At 38.5% G+C, this 25,497-nt stretch overlaps 1 protein-coding gene across 6 annotated transcripts in view; it reads left to right on the forward strand.

Moving 5' to 3' along the window:
- APC (APC regulator of WNT signaling pathway) overlaps positions 1 to 25,497 on the forward strand; it is a 97,354-nt gene that overhangs the window by 31,633 nt on the left and 40,224 nt on the right. For 5 of the 6 annotated variants that reach the window (XM_054053428.1, XM_054053430.1, XM_054053431.1 and 2 more), the window contains exons 2-4: positions 2,967 to 3,119; positions 22,996 to 23,080; positions 24,013 to 24,214. In XM_054053428.1, the coding sequence (XP_053909403.1) occupies positions 2,985 to 3,119; positions 22,996 to 23,080; positions 24,013 to 24,214 (422 nt within the window). In that variant the 5' untranslated portion in view covers positions 2,967 to 2,984. Of the gene's footprint in view, positions 1 to 2,966; positions 3,120 to 22,482; positions 22,584 to 22,995; positions 23,081 to 24,012; positions 24,215 to 25,497 lie in introns of those variants that run through there. The other variant, XM_054053433.1, reaches the window with a different exon arrangement.

Genomic DNA, 25,497 nt, shown 5'->3' on the forward strand with positions numbered 1-25,497 from the left:
CAGTGGGGTGGCAGGGACTGGAAGCAGATGCATACAGAATATGCCGAGTGCTTGCAGTGCATTGTGAACATGAGACTGGCTGCCTGCAGTCCAGTTTCCAGTGTGGACAGACTGACTGCAAACATTTTGCCCAGACCTGACTGTGTTCCCAAAATATACAATAATGTACGCCTTTCTCCCCCACCCCACCCCCCGATGCTCTTTAAAGTTCATGCCATATCCAGCATAAACATCCTGACAGGGAGCAGCTGCTGGGTGTTGCTGTGGTTCCTGCTGGTACAGGCGGGTTTCCATCAAGTACCTGGGCAGCCAGCAGAGCTACAGTCGGGCAGTGTTGGCTCCTGCTGGCTGCCAAACTGGCAAGAGTGAGTTTCTGCCTGTAGCAGTGTCACTTCCTGTCCATTTGGCCATCTATTTAACAAAAAAAAAATGAAGGCATTTTGGGTTACCCAGCTTGTGGTAATCAGCTAACTCAATTTTTCTTTTTTATCTCAAAACCCACAGAGTAAAGTTGGGTCATTGAATAAATTGGGAAGTGACTCCTAGTTTGAGGCAGAATGCTGTCTCGTAGTGGTGATGCTCTACTTTCATTTTACAAAAACAAAGCACACAACAGGAAGCTGAGGAACTTTGATCAGGAGGAGAACACAAACCAAACTTCCTCTTCAGAATCTGGATCCTTACTCATTTAACGTAAGCACATATAAGCTTGGTTTTCATTTAAAATACCAGAACTGTGCAGTTGCTGTCTTTCTACTACTGTAGCTCCTCCCCTCATTCAGTTTTCTCCATTTTCTTTTTTGTGTATATGTGTTTTTGTTAATGTGGGTAATTGTTATAGCTTCCAAATTCGTGAGTGAGAATTTCTTAATCTGGAGAGGAAATGTAAAAACTCCTTGTTTTTTAGCACTACCTGCCCTTCCATTGTAATCATGAATTAAAATAATGAAAGAAAAAAATATATCCTGGATAGAAGCAAAATGCATGTCAAATACATGGCACACAACGGTTCTGTAAATTAGATGTAAATGAATAAATGTGTGATCTACTTGAGTCGAAACCAACAAGTTCTATAAATATTACACTACATTACTGATTTATGACAGCTAATGTGAAAATGTTTCCGTTTGTATCTGCTTTTCCTTGGGCTTGTGCAGAACTGCCCATGCAGTATGTGTTCTAGAAGGAAATGTGAGCTACAGCTGTTGGTTTTATTAATAAGAGTAGAAACTGTTACTTGCTAAGTAAAATCAAAAAGGAAACGGAACAGAAGTAGTCTGCCCTTTTTCACAATTATTATTATTATTATTATTATTATTTATTATTATTACCCTATTCTTTTTTTGTTACAATGTTCTTTGACAGCTGTTTCACCTTTTAGGTGAAACAACCTGATGGTAAAAGCACAGAATTTCCAGAACGGAGTAGATGTTTCAGATTGCCTTTGTTTCTCTGAAATGATCCAGTAAAGCATGACCAAATTTTGCAAAAGGAATTTGTTGAGGATTTTTTTAATTCGGCTTATTGGTACTGTCATGAAAATCCCAATTCCATAAGCAGCAGGCTGCTTCTTCCTTCTCCTATCTTTGATGACAGGTGCTTAGGGCATGAAGATTTGCTTCTATAAAAGGAAATAAACTCATCATATCAAATGCACTACAGCTTTCATTATTATTCTTGACTTCAGTGGTAGATACTGTTCTTTATGTTCCATTGAGTTTACATTTAGAAAGATTAAACATAATTTTCAAAATTATTGAAAACATTTTTCAGTAATTTAACCTATATTTTAATAAGCTGGATAATTCAATTAAGATTCATCTGGAAGCGCGAAGTTGATTACATGAGGAGTTACACAAGCAGTAAGGTCAAAGGTTCAGTGAGAGAATACACAGAAAATGCTAAATAGAAGTCTTTAATTTTTCCATCTTTTCCACAGTACTGCAGTAACAGTGAAAAGGAATATTGTCTCGTAGGCTTTTTGTATTTTTTTCCTATGAGTTACAAGCTGCATACTTAGGAAATTCCTGTGATGATATTGGAAGGGTAACTTGTACATATACAAAGTGCTAGGATTCCTTTTATTATTCTTGAATGGCTGATGTACAAGAAGTTGATAGCTTCAAATGTGGTCAGCCATGTTTTAGTTACCTTATATTTTTAGGTGAACAACTTTGGTTGGTTTTGGTTTGGAAAGCAGGAAGCAATTTGAATTTTAGAATTGGAGTATTTGCTTCTTTCTCCTTTGTAATGTCTGAATAATTGTGATGGTGTTATAGGAGTGTGTTACAATGTTAGAAAAATAGTATGGGATATCTTGGTATCAAGAATAGCCTTGTATCTTTTTATTCTACTGTGCAACATGACCACTTCTTGTGTTGGAATTTTGTAAATTTATTTTTTTAAATCTTTATGCCTTGGAAGGTATTGTTACAAAAGGCTTGATTACTACTACATTTGATGCTTTTTTTCTGTTGAAATTCCTTAGTATTTACTGCTTGCCTTTCATGCAACATCTCCTTTAGTGTGTGCTATTCCTAGAAAATTTGAACATCTGTGACTATATTGCATTTCATAAAACAAGCAAGCAGTCAGCATCTTTTAGAAATGGTTGATGGTGCTTGTTGTCTTTCAAAAAATCATTAAATATCGTCGATTATCTGTGTAGTTTATCAGTGTTAGAACTGAAATGCGAATAGTAGGGATGCTTTTGTATGATGCTGTGGGTTTTTTTCCATGTATTGTGGCTTCCCATAACACCTAATATAATTGTTAATGAATATCTTTCTTTTGCTTAATTGTGTCAAATGGAAGCCCACTGAAAAAAGTCTTTGAACTGGCATTAGTTCTGGGCATTGATAGTGTTAATGGGTTTAAATAAAACATTTAGAAAGTGTGTGGTTAGATAAATTCAATTTTTTTTTTCCTAAAATGTTAAAATTCAATATTTTCTCTTACATTTTTAGGGCTGAGGGTAGCCCAGGATGGCCGCAGCTTCATATGATCAGTTGTTAAAGCAAGTTGAGGCATTAAAGATGGAGAACTCCAATCTTCGGCAAGAGCTAGAGGATAACTCAAATCACCTAACAAAACTGGAAAATGAGGCATCTAATATGAAGGTATTGCAAGCTCCATGCCTTTTTGCACCACTGCCTTTTGTGTCACAGACTGATGGTTGCTTAGCAAGTTTTGTGTGCTTTTAGGTTCCGTCAGAAGTCTTTTTTTTCAGGCTGTGTAGGGGAAAACTATCAAATCTACTTAGTGAAATTTTTTGTTATTATTATTCGGAAATTGAAATATTTCAAAACAGGGTTTGAGAAACAGCTTCCAGTTTCCATGGCTTCTTTTTTGGTATGTCATGGTAAGCACTAGCTAAACCTAGTGTTTTAGCATTGCTGTACTTACCAGCAGGAAATCCAGTCTGCTGCCATAGTTTGACAAAGTGAGTATTGTTCAGCTTTTGAAAACACAGGAGAGACTGGAGGTTTTCAGTCTTTAAGGTAAGTTTAAAAAATTGAGAAGTTACTACGATTACAGTATTTAACATCTCAAAAGGAAAAGTTCATTTTAAAAATAGACCACAAGTTCTCCAGCCACTCTTGAAGCCTCAATTCATAGTTAATAATTTCACCCAGATCTGTCCGTCTGGTGTTCTTTGGTTAGGTGTAGGCCTTCAGAACCACCTATCCAAGAGGAAACAGTAGGTTCAGCTGGAACTTAGATGGAATTTGATCAGTAGGGAGATGCATACACAGCTGCATCCATGTGATCCGTGACACTGAACAAGGCAGAATTTCTCAAGCATTATAGCTGCATTAATGCATTGCTCTTCCTAAGCTGACAAATCCTGCTGCATTTTGCTGACAGGCAGCATAACCAGGCTGCTTTTGATATCTCAGTTTATATGGCTCAGAAGTGGCTGATATCTCTACATATGTTGCTGTATAAAGTAGGTATATTCTGAATGTTAAACACTTGGGTGTCCGTCTCCTTGCTCTCCAATCCTTGTATTGCAGACTTACTGTTCCTTTATAACTGACCTGTGTTATCTTAACTATGGTAATCTGATTGATATAGCAATTAGCAGTACTTTGAACTGAACTTCCTTTTCTGCAGCGTGTGCGTTGGTACCTTTATATTTGCTGTAAGAAGAAAAATATTGTTGTGTTCTGAAGCACTGTCACTAGTTACTACACTTGAAAGAAGCACAAATTTTTCAGATACGTTTAATCCCTGCATTGCAGTGTAAAACAGAAATAGTTCTGCTCCCTAAATTGAAGGTGTAGTCCTTTACACCAGGTACTTGAAACAGTGGTTGGCATTGGCAGCTGTGGAAAAAAAATTGGTTATGTATCTGAAAGCTAGCTATCATTTATACTGTTTTTCTTAACGCAGTATTGCAGCAAATTTGTCAGTAAGCCCCTTCCCTCTGTGTCGCTGCAGTCTAAAATGAGGGAGGGAGGAGCAGAAGAGGTGATCTGCCTCATAGTTGAAAACCAAAGAGTGAAAATGCCTTTTTTCCCTTCTTTGACCCCATGCAGGTTTTTTTACTTTTTATATTTAGCTGTTGTGCAGATAATTAAATCTCTGCTAACCTAGAGACAAGACTAGCTGTATAAGCAGTCTCTAGGGCATTAATTTGGGATGTGGAACAGCTTTCTGTCCTAACTTCAAACCTGGCAGACCACCAAATGAAAAGTGGCTCTGTTGCGCTTCGCAGAGGAATGCTTATGAGCATGTTCAGAGTAGATGTCACATTTATTCTCTCCTGAAATGCCATTGTAGATATGTGGAATTTATGCTAAAAAAATATATATAATCCTAAAAAACTCTAAATCAAGCTCAATTTATGTAAAAAGCCTAAACTTATCCTAAAAAAACTCAAATATCAAGCTCAATATGGGTTTTTTTGTTTAAATGGGGGGAGGGATATTCAGATTAATTTGGTATTTTTTTTTTTTTGTTTTAATCCATGTTCTATGAACAAATCCTACTCGGCTGTTCCTCAGGAGTGCTTGCTCCTGCACATGAACCAGGCAGTGTTTCTTCTCCTTGCTTGTTTCAGATGTGTTTGGAAAGGGTCAAAACTTAGCTTTGACTTGACTTAAACCTGAAGGATGATATAGGAATGATCTTAGCGTCTGATTGGAGCCTGTGGGTGCAGTGTGATGGGAATCATTGCAGGATTCTCTTCAGTCAGAACATAATTGTAGTTTTGCAAGCTTTTGGAGAAAGTATGTGGTGGCTTTGTTCCAGTGAAAGAAAGTTCATGGTTTCTGTGGTTCCAGTGCCATAATTAGGGATAGTTACAAGAAAAGTAATTAGGAAAATTGGAGCAGTGGAGATTGAAAGCCCTTTGGCTACCATGTAAGTAGTTAAGTTAAGACTCTAAATATTTTGGTAAAAAAAAGTATTACTTTGGGGGTATCTTAAGTGTCACAGGGCTCTTAGCATTACCTCCCACCAAGTAAAATTCCAGCTGTTAGTGGGAGAAAGGGAGCAGCAATGGGGAAAACAAGATGTAGTTCAGTGGTGAGCATCACTGTTCTTGCATCGTGAATTTTGATCTGTGGGCTGGTGCAGAAATAACTCACACTGATTCTTTGAACTGTTAATACATTTGTCTCCTCTCTTGCCTTAAATTATTTTATTGGTTGTGGAAGGCGGTAGTTAGGAAAGGTATTTTAGAGGCAAAATTGTATGTTTAAAGAAATTGATTTTGGTAGTAGAAGTGTTAAAATGTTGGGTAAAGTGGGCCTCATCTTTATAATCGCTTCATTTCAGAAATGTAAGGTAATCATGCTGGAATTAAAAGCTTAACATGAGCTCATCTTGCACATGTATTTATTATAAACTACTACTGACCTATATAAGAATGCCTGAATGCTTCAGGTTTAGAGCTAAATTTAATGTATAAAAGTGAAAACTGTCCATTTGCTGTCCAGAAAGCAACGTTATGGGTAAAGGAAGATAAATGTGATAACAGGGATGCCGAAATGATTAGTAGAAGTGTCCACTTTGATTTTTAATTTGTCTTGTTGTAGGAATTAACTGTTCAAACAAATCCCTCAGAGTATATTGACTAACTTGGGGAGATTCAGTTGTTACTGTTGGCTTACTGTCAGATGAAATACAGCAGTTTGGTGCGGCAAAATATTCTCTGTAAATCAACAAATATGCTGTTTGATGGTCAATGAAAAAATGATGTTGGCCCAAAAATGAAGAACAGTTTGTCTAGTGGTAGATAGTAGCAGTAACTGTATAAAACGCAGGCTATGGAAAACTTTAGGAAAAATTGAATGTAGTTTTATTTGAATTCAGAACCTGTTAATTTCATGAAGAGACACAAGCAGTCCAACATCAGCTATTCTATTTTGTGCATGTAAATGTAGGGGACTTTTCGTCAGAAAAAGACCTCAATTTTTGAGACAGATACTGCAAACGAAGGCTTTTCTGCCTTATCTATAGAAGCCAAGTATTTTTCTGTTAAGGATGGCATATTTTTTATTTATGTCATAGCTAATTATTGTCAGCATTTTTCTCTGTATATAAAATCTGGAAGGAAATAGATATATGTAACTTAATTTCAAGTACTCAAGAATTAGCAGAAGAATGGCATTACACTTGATTTCTACACTCGCCCTCTCTGCTTCATTTTACATTAAATGAGTAATGGGTGTTATCTTCTGTAAGAAAGCCATCTTTGTTATATTTGATACTCTGGGAAAAACACTCTCTCTTTCATCTGTATATAATACACTTACAATTGTATTTTACATATGATTTTCCATCTTATTTAAAGTCCGCTGTATTGTGTCCACACCTGTCAGTAACAAAACAGGAAGACTCATGTTCTCAGAATATTAGGAGCTGCTTTTTCCAGGGATTTTTATTTTTTTATAGTTTTTTGGTTTGTGGAGCATGGGTTTTTTTGTCCTTATATAAAGGTTTTAGTTTTAATAATTTTCTGTGGTTTGGGACTGGGTTTTGTTTGTTTGTTTGAAGGAATTCAGATTTAAAACAGAGTCCTAGAGAACTAGCTACCGTGATGTTCTATGCAGGTCCAAAGACTGGTTTACTCTTGACATGGATGGCATTTGTGGGTTTCTTCCACCAATTAGACAGCATAATAATAAACCTTGTAATGTTATTAAGTTGGATTGGAATGAATTTTGACTAAATAAGAAAAGCAAGTGCTAAGATATTTTGAGGATTTTTATTTTTGTACACTCTCAGAATCACAGGGTTGGAAAAGACCTCCAGGATCATCAAGTCCAACCATTCCTGTCTGCCACTAAACCATGTCTCTGAGCACCTCATCCACCCATCTGTTAAAGCCCTCCGGGGGTGGTGACTCACCCCCCCTCCCTGGGCAGCTTCTGCCAGTGCCCCATGACCCTGTCTGTGAAAAGTTTTGTCCTGCTCTCCAGCCTGACCCTCCCCTGGCGCAGCTTGAGGCCATTCCCTCTTGTCCTGTCCCCTGTCACTTGGGAGAAGAGCCCAGCTCCCTTCTCTCCACAACCTCCTTTCAGGTAATTGCAGAGAGCGATAAGGTCTCCCTTCAGCCTCCTCTTCTCCAGGCTAAACAACCCCAGCTCTCTCAGCCGCTCCTCATCAGACTTGTTCTCCAGCCCCTCACCAGCTTCGTTGCTCTTCTCTGGACACGCTCCAGAGCCTCAACATCCTTCTTGGAGCGAGAGGCCCAGAATTGAGCACAGAATTCGAGGTGTGGTCTGACCAGTGCCGAGTCCAAGGGCAGAATCCCCTCCCTGGACCTGCTGGTCACGCTGTTTCTGATCCAAGCTAAGATGCCATTGGCCTTCTTGGCCCCCTGGGCATACTGCTGGCTCATGTTCAGTCGGCTGTCAATCAAATGTATATGTGCAATTTTACAGTAAGATAATTTAATGTGGTTGCGAATGAAATTATAAGTCTGTGGAATATCATATTCCAGATTTATTGCAGTGTTTTACATAGTTTTGAGGTTGATTAATACTCGAACTAGCAGAATTAAAGATAAAAGGTTTATAAAGAAGTTGCCATGGTACCTGTTTTTCATCTCGTTTCTGTCATGATAGATTTGTGAGATTTTGAGAAAGCTTCTATTGTATTACAAATATGATAATTGAATATGATTAAGCTGCATTTGATTTTATTTGCTAATGTAACTTACTAGAATATCTTTTTGTCTGTTTCAAGGGATGAATATTTAAATCCTTAGCAGGAATCTCAGACAAACTAGCAAGTTAGCATGTTTGATTAAAAGGAGAGGATCTGAAAAATGTGCTGCTTCCAACTTGAAGTTGGTTAGCATACATTTGCTTATAAAAATAGAAGATTGATGTTCAGCATGTTCCAGGAGCAAACTGGATTGCAGTGTTTTGACCTTCTGTTACGCTTGGACGTAAACACTTTGTCAGCCTTCCATGGAAGTATCATTTTGTGATCTATAAGCCATAAGAGTAAAAAAAAAAAAAAAATAGTGCTGTTCCTTTGCATGAGATATACTAATGGCTGAATCACATCCTTTTTTTAGAAGTTTGCGTGTACAGCCACATACAATTTCAGATATCCTTTATCCCCCTTGCCTAAATTTTAGTGTTCGCTTTAAAATGGCTGCTGCGGGATTCAGTCTTTTGGAACATGTGACTACTTTTATCAGATATCTCCTTGATTAGGTAAGCAGGTTTCTTTTAACTCTCCAAACTCCATTTTTTTATGGTCATACTGTCTATGTAGCCACCATTTCTTGATACTTAACCTTGGAAACTTATTTTATTCTGATCAGCTGCTTCTGATCGTCAGTGTTTAATGATCCTCGTTGTAAAGCACAGAAGGTGCTACGAGGTATTTTTCCAACTAGCACAAGAATTTTTAGTTCTATGTATCATGGTAAGTAATGTGCTTTGCAAATTAGAATTTGAAGCCTAGTGTGTTCATCGAGACCTCTGATACATACAGCTTAGTTTGTTGTGTGCTATATAGATGGGTAGTGTCTCTCCAGCTGTCAGTATACAAGGTTCCTCAAATACATGGTAGATAAATTTCTTGGACACCAGTGTTTGCAATCTTCGGAGACCTAACAAACATTTTTCTTGGAAAGTACCAAAAATCGTACGTTTTGCTGAGGATACTTACTGTGTCAGATAACAAAACTTCGCCATCTGTTTCCAGAGGGAGAGTGGTTTTAGCCTAATCTTCTTTTTCCTTTTATCATCAGAGAAGACATTTTTAGTTGGTTTCACATTAAAATGTTATACCAAGGCATGCCGAAGTAAAATAGTTGAAATATTATGTTAATCTACGAAAGCAAAGCATTCAGTACACAGAAGAGAAACACTTATGTTGAAATAGATATATTGCAGTTAGTGAATAGTAAGCAAACTGTAGCATAACCTGAGAAGTCTGTATTTGAATCTTAAATTTAGTATGATAGGCAATGCTTTGTGCATCCCATTACCCATCAAAGTGTTATCTTAATTTCCAGAACTGGAAATCTGGTTTCCAAGTGATCTGAGTTGCATGGTATTTTATTTCTGTTAAGAGATCAAGTAAAGTATGACACAGTGGATCATAGTTTCTTTGTGAACCAAAACCAGTATTGTGATATCCCCACAGTAATTGTTCATATGGAGCTTGGGGATATTTCCCTGCCATGCAGAGAGCATCTCTGTATCCTCACCTTGAATTTCAAGTGTCCACATTAAAACTTTTGGAACAAAAGGATAAAACAGATACAGTGAAATATCAGAAATAAAGCAACTTTAGTATGAAATTGCTGAACAGTCAGTTGTGAGGTGTAACCTCTTCCACTCTCTGCAACAGTTGGGAAGATGGAGGTGTGACCCATTTGACTTTAAAGAAAGAGCATGATACAGCCTAAAAGAAAGAGGAGAAATCATTTAATGGAGTGATAGGGAGATCTGAATGCTTAAAATTGTAGTCATGCAAATTATTTCCTTTCTGTCAAAAGTCTTAATCGGTTTGTCAGCTGGTAGTTTCTTTGTTCGTGGATCCTGAAGTGCCTCTGGTAGGTTCCCTCCTTGCAGCAGTTCAGCAAGTATGGCTGCTTAGTCAAAGCTTCTCTTCTGTATATTTCACACAGTGTGTCCACACGGTGTGAACTGAACTGCTTAAGAGAAGTCTTCTGTTAGATGCCCCCAAACCCCTAAGATTCTTCAGCAGTGTATTTCCATTTGCTTCCTTACATATCTTCCTTTATTTGTTGTCTGTTAAATGTAATGGTAACACTGTCAAACTGTAGAATTCAAACTGGAAAAAGTTCAGTAATTATTTTTCCCTTGTCAACCAGACAAAGATCTGTATTGCTTACCAAATTTATCTGTATGAATGTAATTTTCCTGCAAGATCCTGTATGTGTTTTGAGTACTTCTGGTTATAACAAGCACTTGTGATTAGCAGAAAAAGATGAAGATCTGTGTGCTGCGTTTAAAATGGCCTCAGCAGGTGTGATGCCACATTTTATGAAAAAGAGAAAGTTTAGGAAAAACTGATTGACAGACCTGCAAGCTTGAGTTTGTAATGGACATGTCAGAAACAACAGTAAAGAATGCACTATTAGAGAGCAAAGAGTTAGAAGGAGTCATTAAGTAGGAGGTAAGCAATTTTGGCACTGATGAGTTGGCTTGGATTTTCTCAAATTAGTGTACTGATGTCCCTCATCAAAGACTTCTGAAGAACCTAAGTTGATTTAGGGAGGTTCTTTGATTACTGTCCAACTTAGAGGTAGAAAATCAAGAGCAGAATGAATAGTCAAGTTTTGGGTTTTTTTATTTTGCCAGTAGTGTCCTGATGAGGTTTCTGCCACGACCTGTGGTTTTTTGCAAACACATTCCTGAGTTATCTGGGGAAAAATAAAAGATATTAAAAATTTTCAGTGATGATTTTCAGTGTGGTAAAAATGAACAGGGTATTGAGTGGGAGAATTGTATACACGAGAAATAAAGTTCAGTTCTTTGAGTCATAGAACAGTCACAACAGAAAACATTATGTTGATAATGAGGGGTTCTTAATTAGCATGACAAAAACATAGAAAGAGGTCTTAGAGATAATACTATAAATATCTGAAAATGTCCAGGTTAATGCTTAGTTTGGATCCAAAAAAGTCAGCCTAATATCGGGAATTGCTGAACGTAGATAGGGAAACAGAAGAACTATCACTATGTCAGTATAGACACATGCTGCATCCAGAAATTGATGTAGTATGTCCTGTTCTGATGAACCTCATCAGGAAGGATCTACTAGAATTAATATAGGTGCAAAAACAAGTGACTTGAAAAGCTTTCTTAAGTGGCATGATTGAATCGAAGGGGACTTTCCAGGTGGAGAGAGCAGGGAGAGAGAGAAGAGGGACAGGGTGGGAGAAAGATTGTTGAGCTATTAAAGATCATAAATAGCATGAGGAAAGTTATCAGGAAGTGATTAGTTTCCCTCAACACCAGATCTAAGGAACATCAAATAACGTTATCAGACAGCAAATGGAAAATAAACAAAACAAGATTAGTTTCTTGTGAAGTCTTTGCCGTGGGAGCATTTGGATGCCAGAAGAATTGATCAGTAGGTGGTACCACTGGTGATGTGGTGTCAGGAGGTCTGCTAGTGAAGCCCAGTTAGAAAGTGGGGAGAGGACATACAAGAGAATTGAACAGTAGGCTTTTTTTTTGTTCTTGTATCCTCGCTAGGTTCCTGCTGTTGAAAGTGAGATGTTTGTGTGAATTGGTGTTTGGCCTGACTCAGTGTGAGTGACAGTGTTTCCTCATGGTTCTGTTTTGGTTTGTTTGGCTTTTTTCCCCAGCTGGATTATGCTCCATTGAGAAGGGCGGAGAAGGACAAGAAGGAATTTCTTTCCCTTCTAAAATCCCAAACCTTCAGAGGTTGAAGGGGGCAGTGGCTTGAGTGGAGTGAAGGAGGAAAGGTGACAGCAGTAGCCTGGGAGCCCGTGATTGGAGAGGGAGCCCGTGGTAGAGTAGGAAGTGGACACCTCTCTCTGGTGAGTGGTGGAGAGCTTTTACTTGAACCAGGCAGCACTCTGCAGTTCCCATTCGCCTTGCAAAGGTGCAGTTGGCAGTGATGAGGTTGTACAGAGACTCAAAAGTAGGCATTGAAGTGTCTCATCGAGTAACTTTATTTTTCTCCATTTGAATGGTTAATATTTTAAATTAAAACATTAGTTAATCATCCTGGTTTATAGTTTAGCTTTTTTTTTTTCTTTAAAAGCTTCAGTCTTCTTGAGGGGCCTCAGCAGAAAGTGTCAGTGTGGAAGATTTACCACAAAGCTCTGGCCACCTGAAAAGTAGCGTGGTCCCCAGTGCTTTAGTTTTTATGTTCCTGGAGAACACCTTAGCAAATAATTTCAGGGAGGCGTTGGTACTTACTGCCAATTGGGACTAAAATGTGTGAAAATTAAGCTGCAAAAATGCAGTAAGAGGTCACAGTAGGACAACTTTCTAACATTAGAAAGTGGTATGTGTTAAGTGTTGGGTTTTGGTGGTTTGGGGATTTTTTTTTTTTTTTTTTTTAAGGAAACCAGAGTTGTTAGATTATCTTATAAAGATCCAGATAATTTGAATCATTTAAATTGCTACTACAATCCCGGTTTCCTTGCAGTTTATGAAGTTGCAAAGCATCGTGATCATCCTGTGTGGTCATGACTTTTCTGCTGTGGGGGCTGTGGACACAGTAACGTTTTTTGGGGTTTTTTGCTGTATACTTTAGTTCTAGCTTTCTTTTTTCCCCCCTTCTTCCAAGTTTCGCCTGTGGGTACCTGGCTTACAGCTTTTTGGAGTAGAATCCTGTTTATCTGGATACAGAGGATAGTGAAAGAAACTTCTTGCTTGTTGCTAGCAGGAGTTGAACATAAATTTGCCTTCCTTAATTAGCCTGTGTATCACCAACCGATGAGAATCTTCTAGCAAGCTCTTCATTTGCTCATTGCCATGCAAGTAGTGTACCTCGGAAAGTGGTGCCTGTGTTGAATTTGCCCTTGTCTTGGCATTGTTTCCATGCATCTTTCAGCCAACTCTAATGAATCAACTTCATTTTGTCTCTCTGATTCTTCAGTGTTCTCGTGGATGTGGCCAAAGTTAAGGGTTTTGTTGTTGTTGTTTTTCTTTGTTCTCCTGGCTCTTGGGAATTATTTGTGTGGTACTGTGTGCTTTGCTGACTTAACAGAGCTTGTTTTTCTTCTCTAAACATCAGTTTATTGAAGGTTGTTGTGATACATGCTCTTGTCTGACACACAGTAGAGTCTTTGCCGTGATTTCTTTGATACTTCACTGAATTTTGTTGTAACCTGGCTTTAGGAGAGTTTTAAACGGGAATATAAATTACTACAGTAGATGATAAAGGGAAATGTAGTAGGAACTTGAAATGCTTTGAAGAACAGGTCAAGGTGTAGATGCATATGAGCTTGTGTAATAAGTTTCCTGCTTTTAAGAAGGAAGCTGTGGGAGAGAATCAATGACTCAAAAGCATAAATTAAAGAAATTTCTGTGAAATTCTTGTTTGTATCAGATTTCAATAATGGGGACATTGCAGTGAGTCTAACCCCTAGATCTCTTCTTTGCCTATAGCACTAACAAACCTTGTGTTTGAAATAAATTACAAAAAAGTAGTAGTCAACACAGTAAAGTTTATTTTTACTTTTATTTTCTTTTTATTTGAAAACCAAAAAGGAAGACTTAAAATACAACAGTTCTACAGTAGGTGATGCCATCCTAATTTTGTGAGCTGGTTTGTACGTTCCATGATACAGTTTTACATGTTCTGCAAAAAAATTTTCCGTAGTTAGCATGCTCAGTGCTCACAGGAAGGATGAAAATATATTTTTGTATAAAACTGTTGTTTTCTAATTTACCTCTGCAGATGAAGTCTTTAATATAATATAATGTTATGTAGGGAGTCAGGTATTTCTCTGGAAGTTACTTTGTGACAGAAATGCAGCCTGTAGGAAAAAACTGAACTTTTCCTAATTTTTTTTTTTTTAGTATTAAAACTACACTAAAACTTTTATTCTCTTCTGTCAATTTGATTTCTTAGCCAAACCACGTCTCCTTGATTAATCTGCGGTCTGACTGTGACTGTGTCACATGCATCATGAAAACTGCACAGCTGCAGCCACCATCAGAAACACTGCAGGCAGCTAAGCTAGTCAGAGGGGATCCAGTGAGAACTGTGAGATGAAGATCTCACTTAGCATTGTAGCGTCCTGAGCAGACGATGCTCAAAATCCAGTTACATTCAGTAAAATGTACCAAAATGTTTTGATTCAATAGGAATGTATATTTGGCTTTCGGTGTAGCTGAATCATCTTTTGTATTCTGAAATAATACAGATTTTTTTTTAAATTCACTGTCTTTATTTTGCACAGTAATGAATCAGCTAGCTGTAGAAATTTCACATTATAGCTATTTTGTAGGAGAGAACTTTGAAACTAGTAGCATAGGTCCTGACACTTTGAAAGTCAAGTCTTCTTCCAAATGGTTTACAGCATAGGCATTTGCATGGCAGATGTGCATATACCCTTGCTCTAGGCGAAAGCCTGTTTTAGCTTTATATTCGTCCCATTCTGAACAACGGTTGTGGTAAAGGTGGACAGAACATGGTGACACTTGTTTTCTTCTTTGACTTAGCCATAATAGGTTTCCCCTTTTTTCCTCAAGTCTTCGTATTTGCTTTATTTAACTGCCTGTATGAACAGTCTTGCCGTACATGATAACAGCTAGCTAGTCTAGTTTGGGAGTGAAAAGAGCTACGTATGGTCTTAGACACAAAGATTGTTCGTCTGGGGAAATCTTAGGGACAAGCTGGCAGAGTATTAGCTACAGTCTTTTTGCTGCCTGGTAGTCTTCCATTGATAATTGACAATGCCTCTTTTGAGGCTAAATTTCTAAAGATTTTACTTTTGACTTGTGAAAATAGCGTTTTTCAGTGTTCTTCAACAAAAGCATCATTTGATGAACAAGTAGGGAGAAAAGCCCTTGATTCAGCAGTAAAATTCCTTGCCTATGTAAATATTTGTATTTATTTGTATTTTATAGAGCTGTGTGAATTCATCCAGTATTTTCTTTCCAGTATATGTTTGGTTTCCATTTAGTTTCAATTTTTCCTTTCCTAATACGTTAAGTGCTTAAACTTTTTAAGTCTTTCAAAGGAAAATTGTAATCATGGTTAGCATAGTAAATATCAGACGGTTTTTTCTCCTTTTTCTAAAGTGAGCTTTCATATTCCTTCTCAAATTAATTCCCTTACTCTAAGTTGGATTTTACACATGCAGAACATTTCTGTGGTGCCCCATGCACTCAGATTTTCTTGCAGTGAGAAGGTAATGGCAGTCTTAAGGCACGTAAAAGAGATTTTTAAGGCATGTAAAGGAGGCTGTCACACCAGTACAGTAGATATGCAAGTGATAGTGCGATGGACAGTTCCTCTAAAAATATGGCTAAAAAAAAGCCGTTTTGAAGTTATTAATGTGTAACGGTAATTTGATCTAGTGTGTGAGTGGAACTCCCATAAGATGAAGGAATTTTTACCGATTGAATCAAGTGATGAGTTCTGGGAAATACTTCTCTTCAGTGACTGCTCAACTAATGCAGTTAGACACTTGAAAATAACTCTTCTTAAGTTCGACTGAACTAAAAATGCGCTTATGAAAGTCATTTAGCATATTACAAAACGCAGGCATTTAAAACACCAGTGAATGTATTTAAGCAGTAAAGAACCAACAGTCCCATTATATTATGTTTGATTTGTGTCTTTTTTGGTTGGTTGGTATGATTTCGCAGTAAGTAAAGCTCCTAGAGTTTTCTTTGTAAATCTAAAGATTCTTCCAGAATCCAGAGTAGTTGGAAAGTTGAATAAATAATTATTTTCTAAATTTTTTTTTTTAAGAATTCAGGTGAAATTGAGCTGGTGATATGTATAGTTACTGACATTATTTCAGACAGCATTCTTTCTAAACGTGAAATCATATAATGTAAATTGATCTGACAGCGGCCCCACACTGAACACTTAGTAGACTTCAGTATGTGGTTACTGCAAGTGACAGCTCCTCAGCATGGTGGCACCACATAAACATTTTTCTTTTAAAAAATGACATTGTTTTAAATTAAAATGAACAGCATCATTTCGCATAACAAATGCTTTCCTTTTTCTACAAGGTTAAAGTTGAGTATCTCCAGTGTTTCACCTCAGTCATCAATGCTGTCTTCACTGCTTGGACCTGGTTGAGCAACCAGAGTGCTGGCACTTAAGGCAATTAGAATCCCACTAATTCACCAAAACATATAGGAGTAAAGGGCCTCTTGCATGGGCTGACACCGTGTGTGGTAGCACTAAGGCACTGTCAAGCTTATATGGTGGGAGAGGTCATGTAAGACTTAAGTTTATGCTATCTATAGATGCATAGAGAATAGTATTCTGGTGTCCGTCCCACTTGCTGTTTTGACATCTCATGTTTTTGTTGAATTTGAGTGATGGATGTGCTTTTAGTATGTGTTACCTTTTTTCCTGCCCTTTTAAATCAATAATAATCAAAGCAATCTGCAACACTAGGTTGAACTTTAAAAATCAAACTTTCATTTCAGAGTGCAATTCGATGTTAAATTTTCAGCATGTTGGTTTAAAAACATGAGTACAGGTGCTGATAGGAATTTTCTCTTTCAAAAATACAGCTGATTTGGTTAAAAATAATAGTTCTGGGTCATTCAGTGCACATTATTCCCATCCTGTAGCGTACTAAGGTAGGTCATAAAATCATAGAATCACCAAGGTTGGAAAAGACCTTTTGGATCATCGAGTCCAACCCTTCCTATCTGCCACTAAGCCATGTCCCTGAGCACCTCGTCTACCTGTCTTTTAAACTCCTCTAGGGATGGTGACTCCACCTCCTCCCTGGGCAGCCTGTTTGATTAGATGTTCTATTACCATCTGAAATTGTAAGCACTTCCTGTATTTGTGCGGGTAAACCTGTTTTGATACTCAGGTGTTGTAAATATAGCAGTAACCAAGGTAAGCCTAACCCAAAAAAGTGAAGCTGAAGTATAACTCAATTTGGGTTTTGTTTACAAATATTGAAAAAAAACATACAGAGGAGTCTTTGTGTGTAGACGACAGGAATATCTCTTAATGTAGGCTCGAGCACAGTTATTAGCTGAAAAGGATAAACAGGTAATGAAGACAGTCTTACTAAAAATTTATGGGTAAAATAGCATTTTTTGGAAGTATTTTTAGATGTAGACTCATGCTTACCTTTAAAAGATCCTGTGTATTTCAAAACATCCTGTTGCTTTAGTATTCCAACTGATACTGGCCCATGAGTATATCTGGCATCCTGCTGGAAGCCGTTTCAAGTATTTAATTTTCATGATGATTTTCATACAATTTGACGTTCACCAAATCCACAAAACTTCTAGAAAAGTGAACAAAAGTAATAAAAGCAATTCTATTTAAAGTGGAGGGTGTAGAAGCAAGTAGTGTTCACAGAAAACCAAACGTGTATAAATTGTCATCAGCGCTTCTTTTCCTGCCACAGGAGAGGGATATATCCAAACCACAGTGTCTTTTTACAGATACCCTCTTTTGAAATGCTTCTAAAAGTATATATTAATATTTATACTTAACAGTCCTCAAAAATTGAATATACTTTTAGAACTTAACTTGTTGGATTTGAAATTTGACATTGTTAGCGGTGTGTCTCTGTGGTTCTCTTCTTTATTAGCAGCTTGGCTAAATTCACAGACACAGCACTTAAGCGGTTTTATTTGCAGCCTTTAGCACTTAGGTGGCTGTGTGTAGTATTAGTTAAGGTGCTTTTCTCAGTAATTTTCCACTTACTTGCCTACAGGTCTGATCTTTTTTAGTTAATTATCCGGAAAGTAGTTGCAAGGTCAGGACTATAGTCATAGAGTCCGAACAAAGCAAAAAAAAAAAAAAAAGAATTTACGTTGTTTCTGTTCTTCGCACTCCAGAGACTGTGAAGACAAACATTTTGAAATTATGATGAGTCACAGGGACAGTTCCGTTTCTAAAAGTGTTCTTTTGTACTTCTCCAGTAGGACAAGATAATAGAGGTTACATTTAAGTAACCGTTATAATAATGTGACTAGCATTCTTTAAAAGAACAGAAAAACAACTGTTGTGTCCTTCCTTATAGATACACTTGTGTTTGTGTCTGTTATCAATAAGTCACTACTACATCAGTAAAGACTTTGCTTAGAACAGGCTGTAAATGGCTACAAATATATATTCAAACTTGCATAACTAAACAGGAAATTTATATTTGGTTAAGTTGTTTCAGATTTATTTGTGGAGATTTTTACACTCTTTAGCAGACATATCAAAAGTAATATGAAATTACAGTGGAAAAGTACTATTTCAAAACACCGCATAATCTTGCAAAGGGGGAAATGGGGTAACTGCATGTAAACAGCATTAGTCTCGAGTCGCGAAGTTATAATGAGTAAATAAATAAACATTTGCATGATCACGGTAACAGATCCCTTGTTGTGTTTTCTCCAAATGAGGTGTTGCAGGGAAGTTTCTTCAAGTAAAACTTTAAATTCCTCAATTTGTCGTTTTGGCATACTACCTTGTTTTCCAGCAGTACCTGGCCCAGGGCTTCAATCTCCCTCTCCAGCCTTTGTCTGCTTTGTCAGCTTAGATTTCAAAGTGCACTGTGATTGAGTCCAAAATCAATGTCATAGCCTCATAATGGCATTGATACCTTGTCGATGGCACTATAGAAAAGATATGTAGGAAGACTTAGAAAAGAATGCTTTACCTGCTGACTTGGAGAAAATGTTTGTGCTGTTGAAGAAAAAAGGATTACTTAAATTCTGGAAGTTACAACCTAAATTAATAAATTTTTGATTAATTCCTCCAGCTACAGGAGGCTTCATGCTCACAAGCTCTCATCCTACTCAGGGACTTCAACCACCCCGACATATGCTGGAAAAGTAGCACAGCAGCTGTAGGCTGGAAGATAATGTCTTAGTCCAGCTGATAGAGACCCCCACCCAAGGAGAAGCAACACTGGACCTTATGGTCACCAATATGAGTGAACTCATCTGTGACATTGGGATTGGAGGCAGCCTGGGCGGCGGTGATCACTCACTGGTGGAGTTCAAGGTCCAGAGCGATATGGGAAAGGTGAGGAGTGTAGTCAGGATACTAAATTTCAGGAAAGCAGACTTCCAGCTCCTCAAGGAATGATTCGGTAGGACCCCCTGGGAAATGGTCCTCCGAGACAAGGGAACATAACAGAGCTGGAAAATATTTACGGAAGCTTTCCATAAAGTGCAGGAGCGCTCAGTCCCCGTATGTAGAAAGTCAGGCAGGAAAGGGAAGAGACCGGTGTGGCCGAGTTGAGACCTGCTGGTTAGACTGAAGAACAAGAGGGAACTGCCCAGGCAGTGCAAGCAGGGACAGGGAACCTGGGACGTGTACAGAGACGCTGCCCAGTTGTGTAGGGATGGGGTCAGGAAGGCCAAGGCACAGCTGGAGCGGAACTGGGCAAGGGAAGTGAAGACTAACAAGAAGGGCTTCTGCAGGTGTGTCAGTCAGAAGAGGAAAAATCAAAGAGAATGTACCCTCACTGATAGCTGGAAATGGGGATCACGTATCAACAGATGAGGAGAAGGCTGAGGTACTCAACCTTTTTGCCTCAGTCTTCACCGATAACTGCTCTCCTCACCCCTCCTGGGTCATGGGACAGCAAGATGGTGACCAGGGGGGTAGAGCCCCTCCCACATTAGAGGAGGATCAGGTTGGCGAACACCTGAGGAACCTGAAGATATGTAAGTCCATGAGACCTGATGAGATGCATCCCAGAGTCCTGAGGGAATTGGCAGATGTGTTTGCCAAGGCACTCTCCACGATATTTGAAAAGTCCTGGCAGTCAGGAGAAGTCCCTGGTGACTGGAAGAAGGGGAACATTGTGCCCGTTTTTAAAAGGGGTAGAAAAGATGACCCTAAGAGCTACCGACCTGTCAGCCTCACGTCTGTGCCTGGGAAGATCATGGAACAGATCCTCCTAGAAGCTATGCTAAAGCACATGGAGGGCAGGGAGGTGATTAATGGCAGCCAGCATGGCTTCACCAGGGGTGAGTCCTGTCTGACCAGCTTGGTGGCTCTCTATGATGGGGTAACCGCAGCAGTGGACACGGGTAAACTGACAGATGTGATCTATCTACGTGAAGGAGGCCTACAGGAAAGCTGGAGAGGGGCTATTCATAAAGGCTTGTGGTGATAGGACCAGGGGGAACTGGTATAAACTGGAGAGGGGCAGATTCAGATGAGACATTAGGAAGAATTTCTTCACTATGAGAGTGGTGAGGCACTGGCACAGGTTGCCCAGGGATGTTGTTGCTGCCCCATCCCTGGAGGTGTTCCAGGCCAGGTTGGATGGGCCTTGGGCAGCCTGATCCAGTGGGATGTCCCTGCCCATGGCAGGGGAGTTGGAACTGGATGATCTTTAAAGTCCCTTTCAACCCTAACTCCTATTCCATTCTATTCCATTCCAGAGAAAGGTGATCCGATATGCTAATGTTGAATTGTCATCACTATTTAGAAAGAGCAGTCCCTAGCTCATTGGACACCCAAGTTGCGTAGTTCAGTAACACAGGAGAAAGTGATGCTATTTCTGCTTAGCTGTTCATGTTGGCTCCTGAAGCAGGAAGACTCATTATGTAGGAAAGTATTCTGGATGTACGATTTCTGAAATAGCTCAACTGCCACAGTTCTGGCAGAGAGGTGAGAAAGAGGCTTCAGAGAAGAGGATGGAAGGGAGGGTTTGGAAGTTGGTGTTGCTTTTTTTCGCTGTATCAAGGTACTGTTCTCAGAGGAAAGGGATTCATTAGTTATTTCAAGTATATCTGAGTTGGCAGATCTTCCAGAAGCCTACAAAACTCTTACGGCAACTCCAGAAGTCCACATTGCCCTTTGAGGTGTTTAAGCCAAGGTTGCTGTCTGCAGATGTTATCTGCCCTGACGTCAGATACCAGAGGGGTGCAAACACAGTGGGGATGTGTTCCCGAGAGTACTGATTTTATCACACCTAAATGATCTTAAAGGCTATGCCAGCATTAACAAAGAGGTAGTGCAGTAAGAGCAGAATGTAGGTGAATTATGAGCCCAGTGTGCATATACCTGTGTTCCAGCCTGGTCCTGTGGAGTGAATACCCATTAGCAGTCTTAAATGTAACTGCTGGCTTGGTTTAATTGGAAAGGAATGTGGTTTATGCTCTCAGATCACCCTACGATGTGAACCAAACTACAGCTGATGGGGCAGATGGGAGTCTCGTATCAGACTGGTCCAAACTAAAATGTGAATGCAGACACACACCTTGACTCCCATTGGTTAGGCAACATGTGAATTAGGAAATTTGGTCTCAACTCCACCTGCAGAATTATTTCCACAAAACAAAGTAAGTATAATTACTATGCCTGTATTCCAGTATTCCTCTTCCTAGAGTACCAGCATCTAATTTTATGGTGGGTGGCAGCAGAAACTGTGCTGCCACCATTTCTCTTGGTCTAGTGCTTGGAAATTTTCCCCAGACCACTGTGCAGTTCTTTACTCAAGTATTATTTTTTTTTTATTTCTATACGAGAAGCACCACTCTTGAGTACAAAAAGGCTCAGTAGTGTGGGTTTTCAAGAATATCTCAACTTCTTGTAGATGGTGGGGTTTTTCTCCCTTTGAAAAGAGCAAAATGCATTTAAAAGATGCCTTCTGTACAAGTTGCAAGAACCATTGATGTTGATGATAGGGTATGCTAGGCTCTTAAAAGAGAAAAACAGTGATGTGGAGATCTTCTAAACTGTCTTAACTTCATTAGTTTTCAGGTCTGAACAGAAGTACAATTCTGAAGGTAGAGTTTGTGTATTAAAACTATGGAGTACCTTTCATTATTCAGAATCGTTTTCATTTCCTGGCTATTGCCTCGCGAAAATATTTTCTATGGCACAGTATGAGAAATTATATTTTAAGTACCAGTAAAGGCTTTTTGCCTTGTGGCCAGTCTTTTCAGTCTATTTTTGCTATTGATGTATCCTTCATTCTGATGTAGAAAAGGCATTCACTGTCAGGGATTTCATTTTCTACCTGAATTTAGGCCACTGAGCATTAGAGACCCAGAGGCTTCCAGGCTGCTCTTAAGTGTAGTAATCATTGTTTGTTATGAATTTTTTTGTGCCTTAGAAGTATGTTCCTTTGGCTGTATAATTTTGTCATATATAGTTTCAATATCACATGGCGATACTCTTGGCTTTGAAGCTTCAGCTGTATGGAGAAATCCTAAATATTTCTTGTAGGTGGGATGGTGGTGGTAATAGTAATTGTAAGTCAAGTAACATGACACATGAGGAGATCTCATGTCTTTTCCTTATAGGTGTGGTGGTAGCATTGGTAGTGTTAGCAGTAGTACTAGTAAGAACAACATGACTTACCTTGCTGTTTTACAGTGGTGCTAAGACCTCACAGAAGACAAATCCTGGGGATTGCTTCCACTCTAACCTCTTTGAGGTTTAAAGAACGTGGTATTCAAGATATAGTCAAGATTTCAGTTAAGTATCCAAATTTCAGTTATGTATCCAAATTTTATTTTTACAAAACTAACATAAGGTACACAGATGGAGAAATGTAATTAGTTTCTCTGTGCTCCCATTTCTCCTTCTGTAAGTTCAAGATAGCTGGACTGGCTTTCAGAAGAACTTTTAAATAAGTCAGCTGACTGGACTCTCGCAAAGGATGAGTTATTTGGTGTATACTTTACATTGTGACCGTGCTTCAGGAAGTATTTCAGAATATATTTGGTGGCAATTAAACTTAGGACACACTTAGCTCATTTGAAATGTATTTTCACTTCACTGTTTCAGTAGCTGTTACGTAAATGTGCACTTGAGGGCAGGATAAGATGTATTTACCTTGTGACTTCTTATTGTAAGGATTTCTTAATTAAGCTTAATTTCTTACAGGAGGTGCTGAAACAGCTACAAGGAAGTATTGAAGATGAGGCAATGGTGTCTTCTGGACAAATTGACTTACTGGAACGACTTAAAGGTAAAGCTAGAATTGTATTTTAAGTATGTTCATTTGTTTCTCTGCTCATTCTTTGGGGTAGAATTTTCTAACTCGGCTGTTATCTTCTTTCCAGTGCTGATGTGATGGTAAGGTATAGTCTCAGTGTCTGTTGTTTTAACTAAGCATTTTACGACACAGTCCCCAAAAATATGGGTTCCTATGCTGCTTTTGTGCTTTTGCTGCTGTTACCCTATGGCTTCATATGAATTGCTTTTGATACAATTTGCTTTTCATTCTGTTCTGAACAAATACGTTTGTTTAAGTTAATGATGGATTAGTTCCACTGATTTTCTAAAGTCGTTTGCATGCCCGGCCTTCTCCATGTCATATTAATGGAATTGTATCATCATCCTGCAAGCTGATGCTCCCTTCCATAGAATGTGTGCCAGAATGTGCACCATCCCATTATATTGGACGTGCAAAGCAAGCCTCGACCACTGACTAGGCTGTATAATGTCCATTATCTCTACCACTGAGCCAGAAATGTCGTAGGGCCTGTCTACATTTAAGGGCCGCGTGGTGATCAGGGTTGTCATCATTTACACGATAGTGAAGCATCTGCAAGATCTCTGAGAAAGGAGCTGTTAGTCAGTGGACCATAAGAACAATCCATATGACATTTATGCAGAACTGTCCATTTCTGAAGTCCTCTGGGAAAGATGCAGGCAGGCTCATGTGGGGATACTGTTAGGATTGTCAGAGCTGCTGTTTGGCCATCTGCTCAGCCAACTAGAATTCTCTATGTGTACCAGCAAGATTGGTTTTGCTCACAGTGTGTTTCTCTCTATGCAAAATGTTTCCATCAAAAGGTCATGGATTTGTGCAGGAAATAAGAAAATAAGATAAAGATTGTCTTTGGGATTTAAGCTGGCAAACTTCAACTGTGAAAATGTTTGCTCTTTGTTATCCAGAACTGAACTTGGAAAGTAGCAACTTCCCTGGAGTGAAGTTAAGGCCAAAGGTATCTGTGCGTTCATATGGGAGTCGGGAAGGGTCTGTGTCGAGCCGTTCAGGAGAGTGCAGTCCTGTTCCCATGGGATCATTTCCAAGAAGGGGATTTATGAATGGAAGCCGAGAAAGCACTGGTTATTTAGAAGAGCTAGAAAAAGAAAGGTAAATGTCTTTGTTTATTTATCCAGTACAGATCAACTTCTAATTTTCACATCAAAGTTTACTGGCTCACCTACTATTTAAGCTATCATGCATATGGTTTTGATCACTGGTATATTTATCTTGACAGGTAAGGAAACCAGAAATCTTCATTGTATTTAGACACATACAAAATTCTATAAAAGATATATAATATCTATTAACAAAAATATATAAAATATCTTAAAACACATAATTTCTACTGCTTCTTCATATATGTATATATGGATATTATTGTTACATGCGTATGTAACTCTATATATATATTTATGCATTTTATTGTTACTGTTTCTTGGCTGAAGGTTATTTTATTTTAATCAGCAGATTGCCAGCAACTGAAATATATTTAGACAGAGGGAGTGGAGCATCTGAAACACCTCTTTATCTCTTCACCGCTCTTGGTAAATGGTGAAGCTGTAACAGTGTGATGGTGCTTCTCTCTCTTTTGCAGATGGCTATAAGTACTGTAGCTGTTGATCAGTTATTTGCTATTAGCAGACATTTACTTCGTGTTTCTGCTCTCTCAGCAAAAATGCCAGTTAAACCAAAATATGTACTCTTGTTTTCAAGATGTTGTACCCACCTGACATTGTGTGTTGACAAAATGATGGAACTGCTTTTCTTGCAAGATAGTGGTATCCATTCAATATAGGAAAAACATACTTTCAGGGCATAATACAGCTTTGTAGCACTTAATTTCTTACAAAGGAAGTGCGAAGTAAGAGACACGCAGCTGTTTCCACTGAAGACATCTTTTTGTCTTAAAATGAACCTGACTTAAATACCAAGTGTTTTCAGAAGCTTGTCTGTGGGACAGGGTTTCCTAAAGATTTGGTCATGATCAGGTAGTTAATGGGTATGTTGTCAAGTGTGCAGTCATGAAAATAAATAGAAACACAGTACTTTTATGCCTAGCGGTCATTCACAAGTGAAAAAAAAAATCTACTTTGGAATTGTAATACAAAAGTTTGGTGGGTAATACGTGGCTTTGTGGACAGAAACCCCTGCCCTAATGGGCCTTTCCTGATGTTCAGTTGAGTTTTTCCTCTCGGGAGCTGAAAAGGGTACACTTTTCATCCAAGATACTATATTTAGGTCCATTTATTTTTATTGTGTCAGTAGAATGAAGGTAACTTCCCATGGGTCCATATGGAGCCTCTTCTAGCAACCACTCTGTTTTAATATTTTCCTACTAAGGATCACTAATCATATTTGTTCCATCATATAAAACGTGGATTCCTGTGAAT

Source organism: Cuculus canorus, chromosome Z (assembly GCF_017976375.1).
Source record: "Cuculus canorus isolate bCucCan1 chromosome Z, bCucCan1.pri, whole genome shotgun sequence".
Classification (NCBI taxonomy): Eukaryota; Metazoa; Chordata; class Aves; order Cuculiformes; family Cuculidae; genus Cuculus; species Cuculus canorus.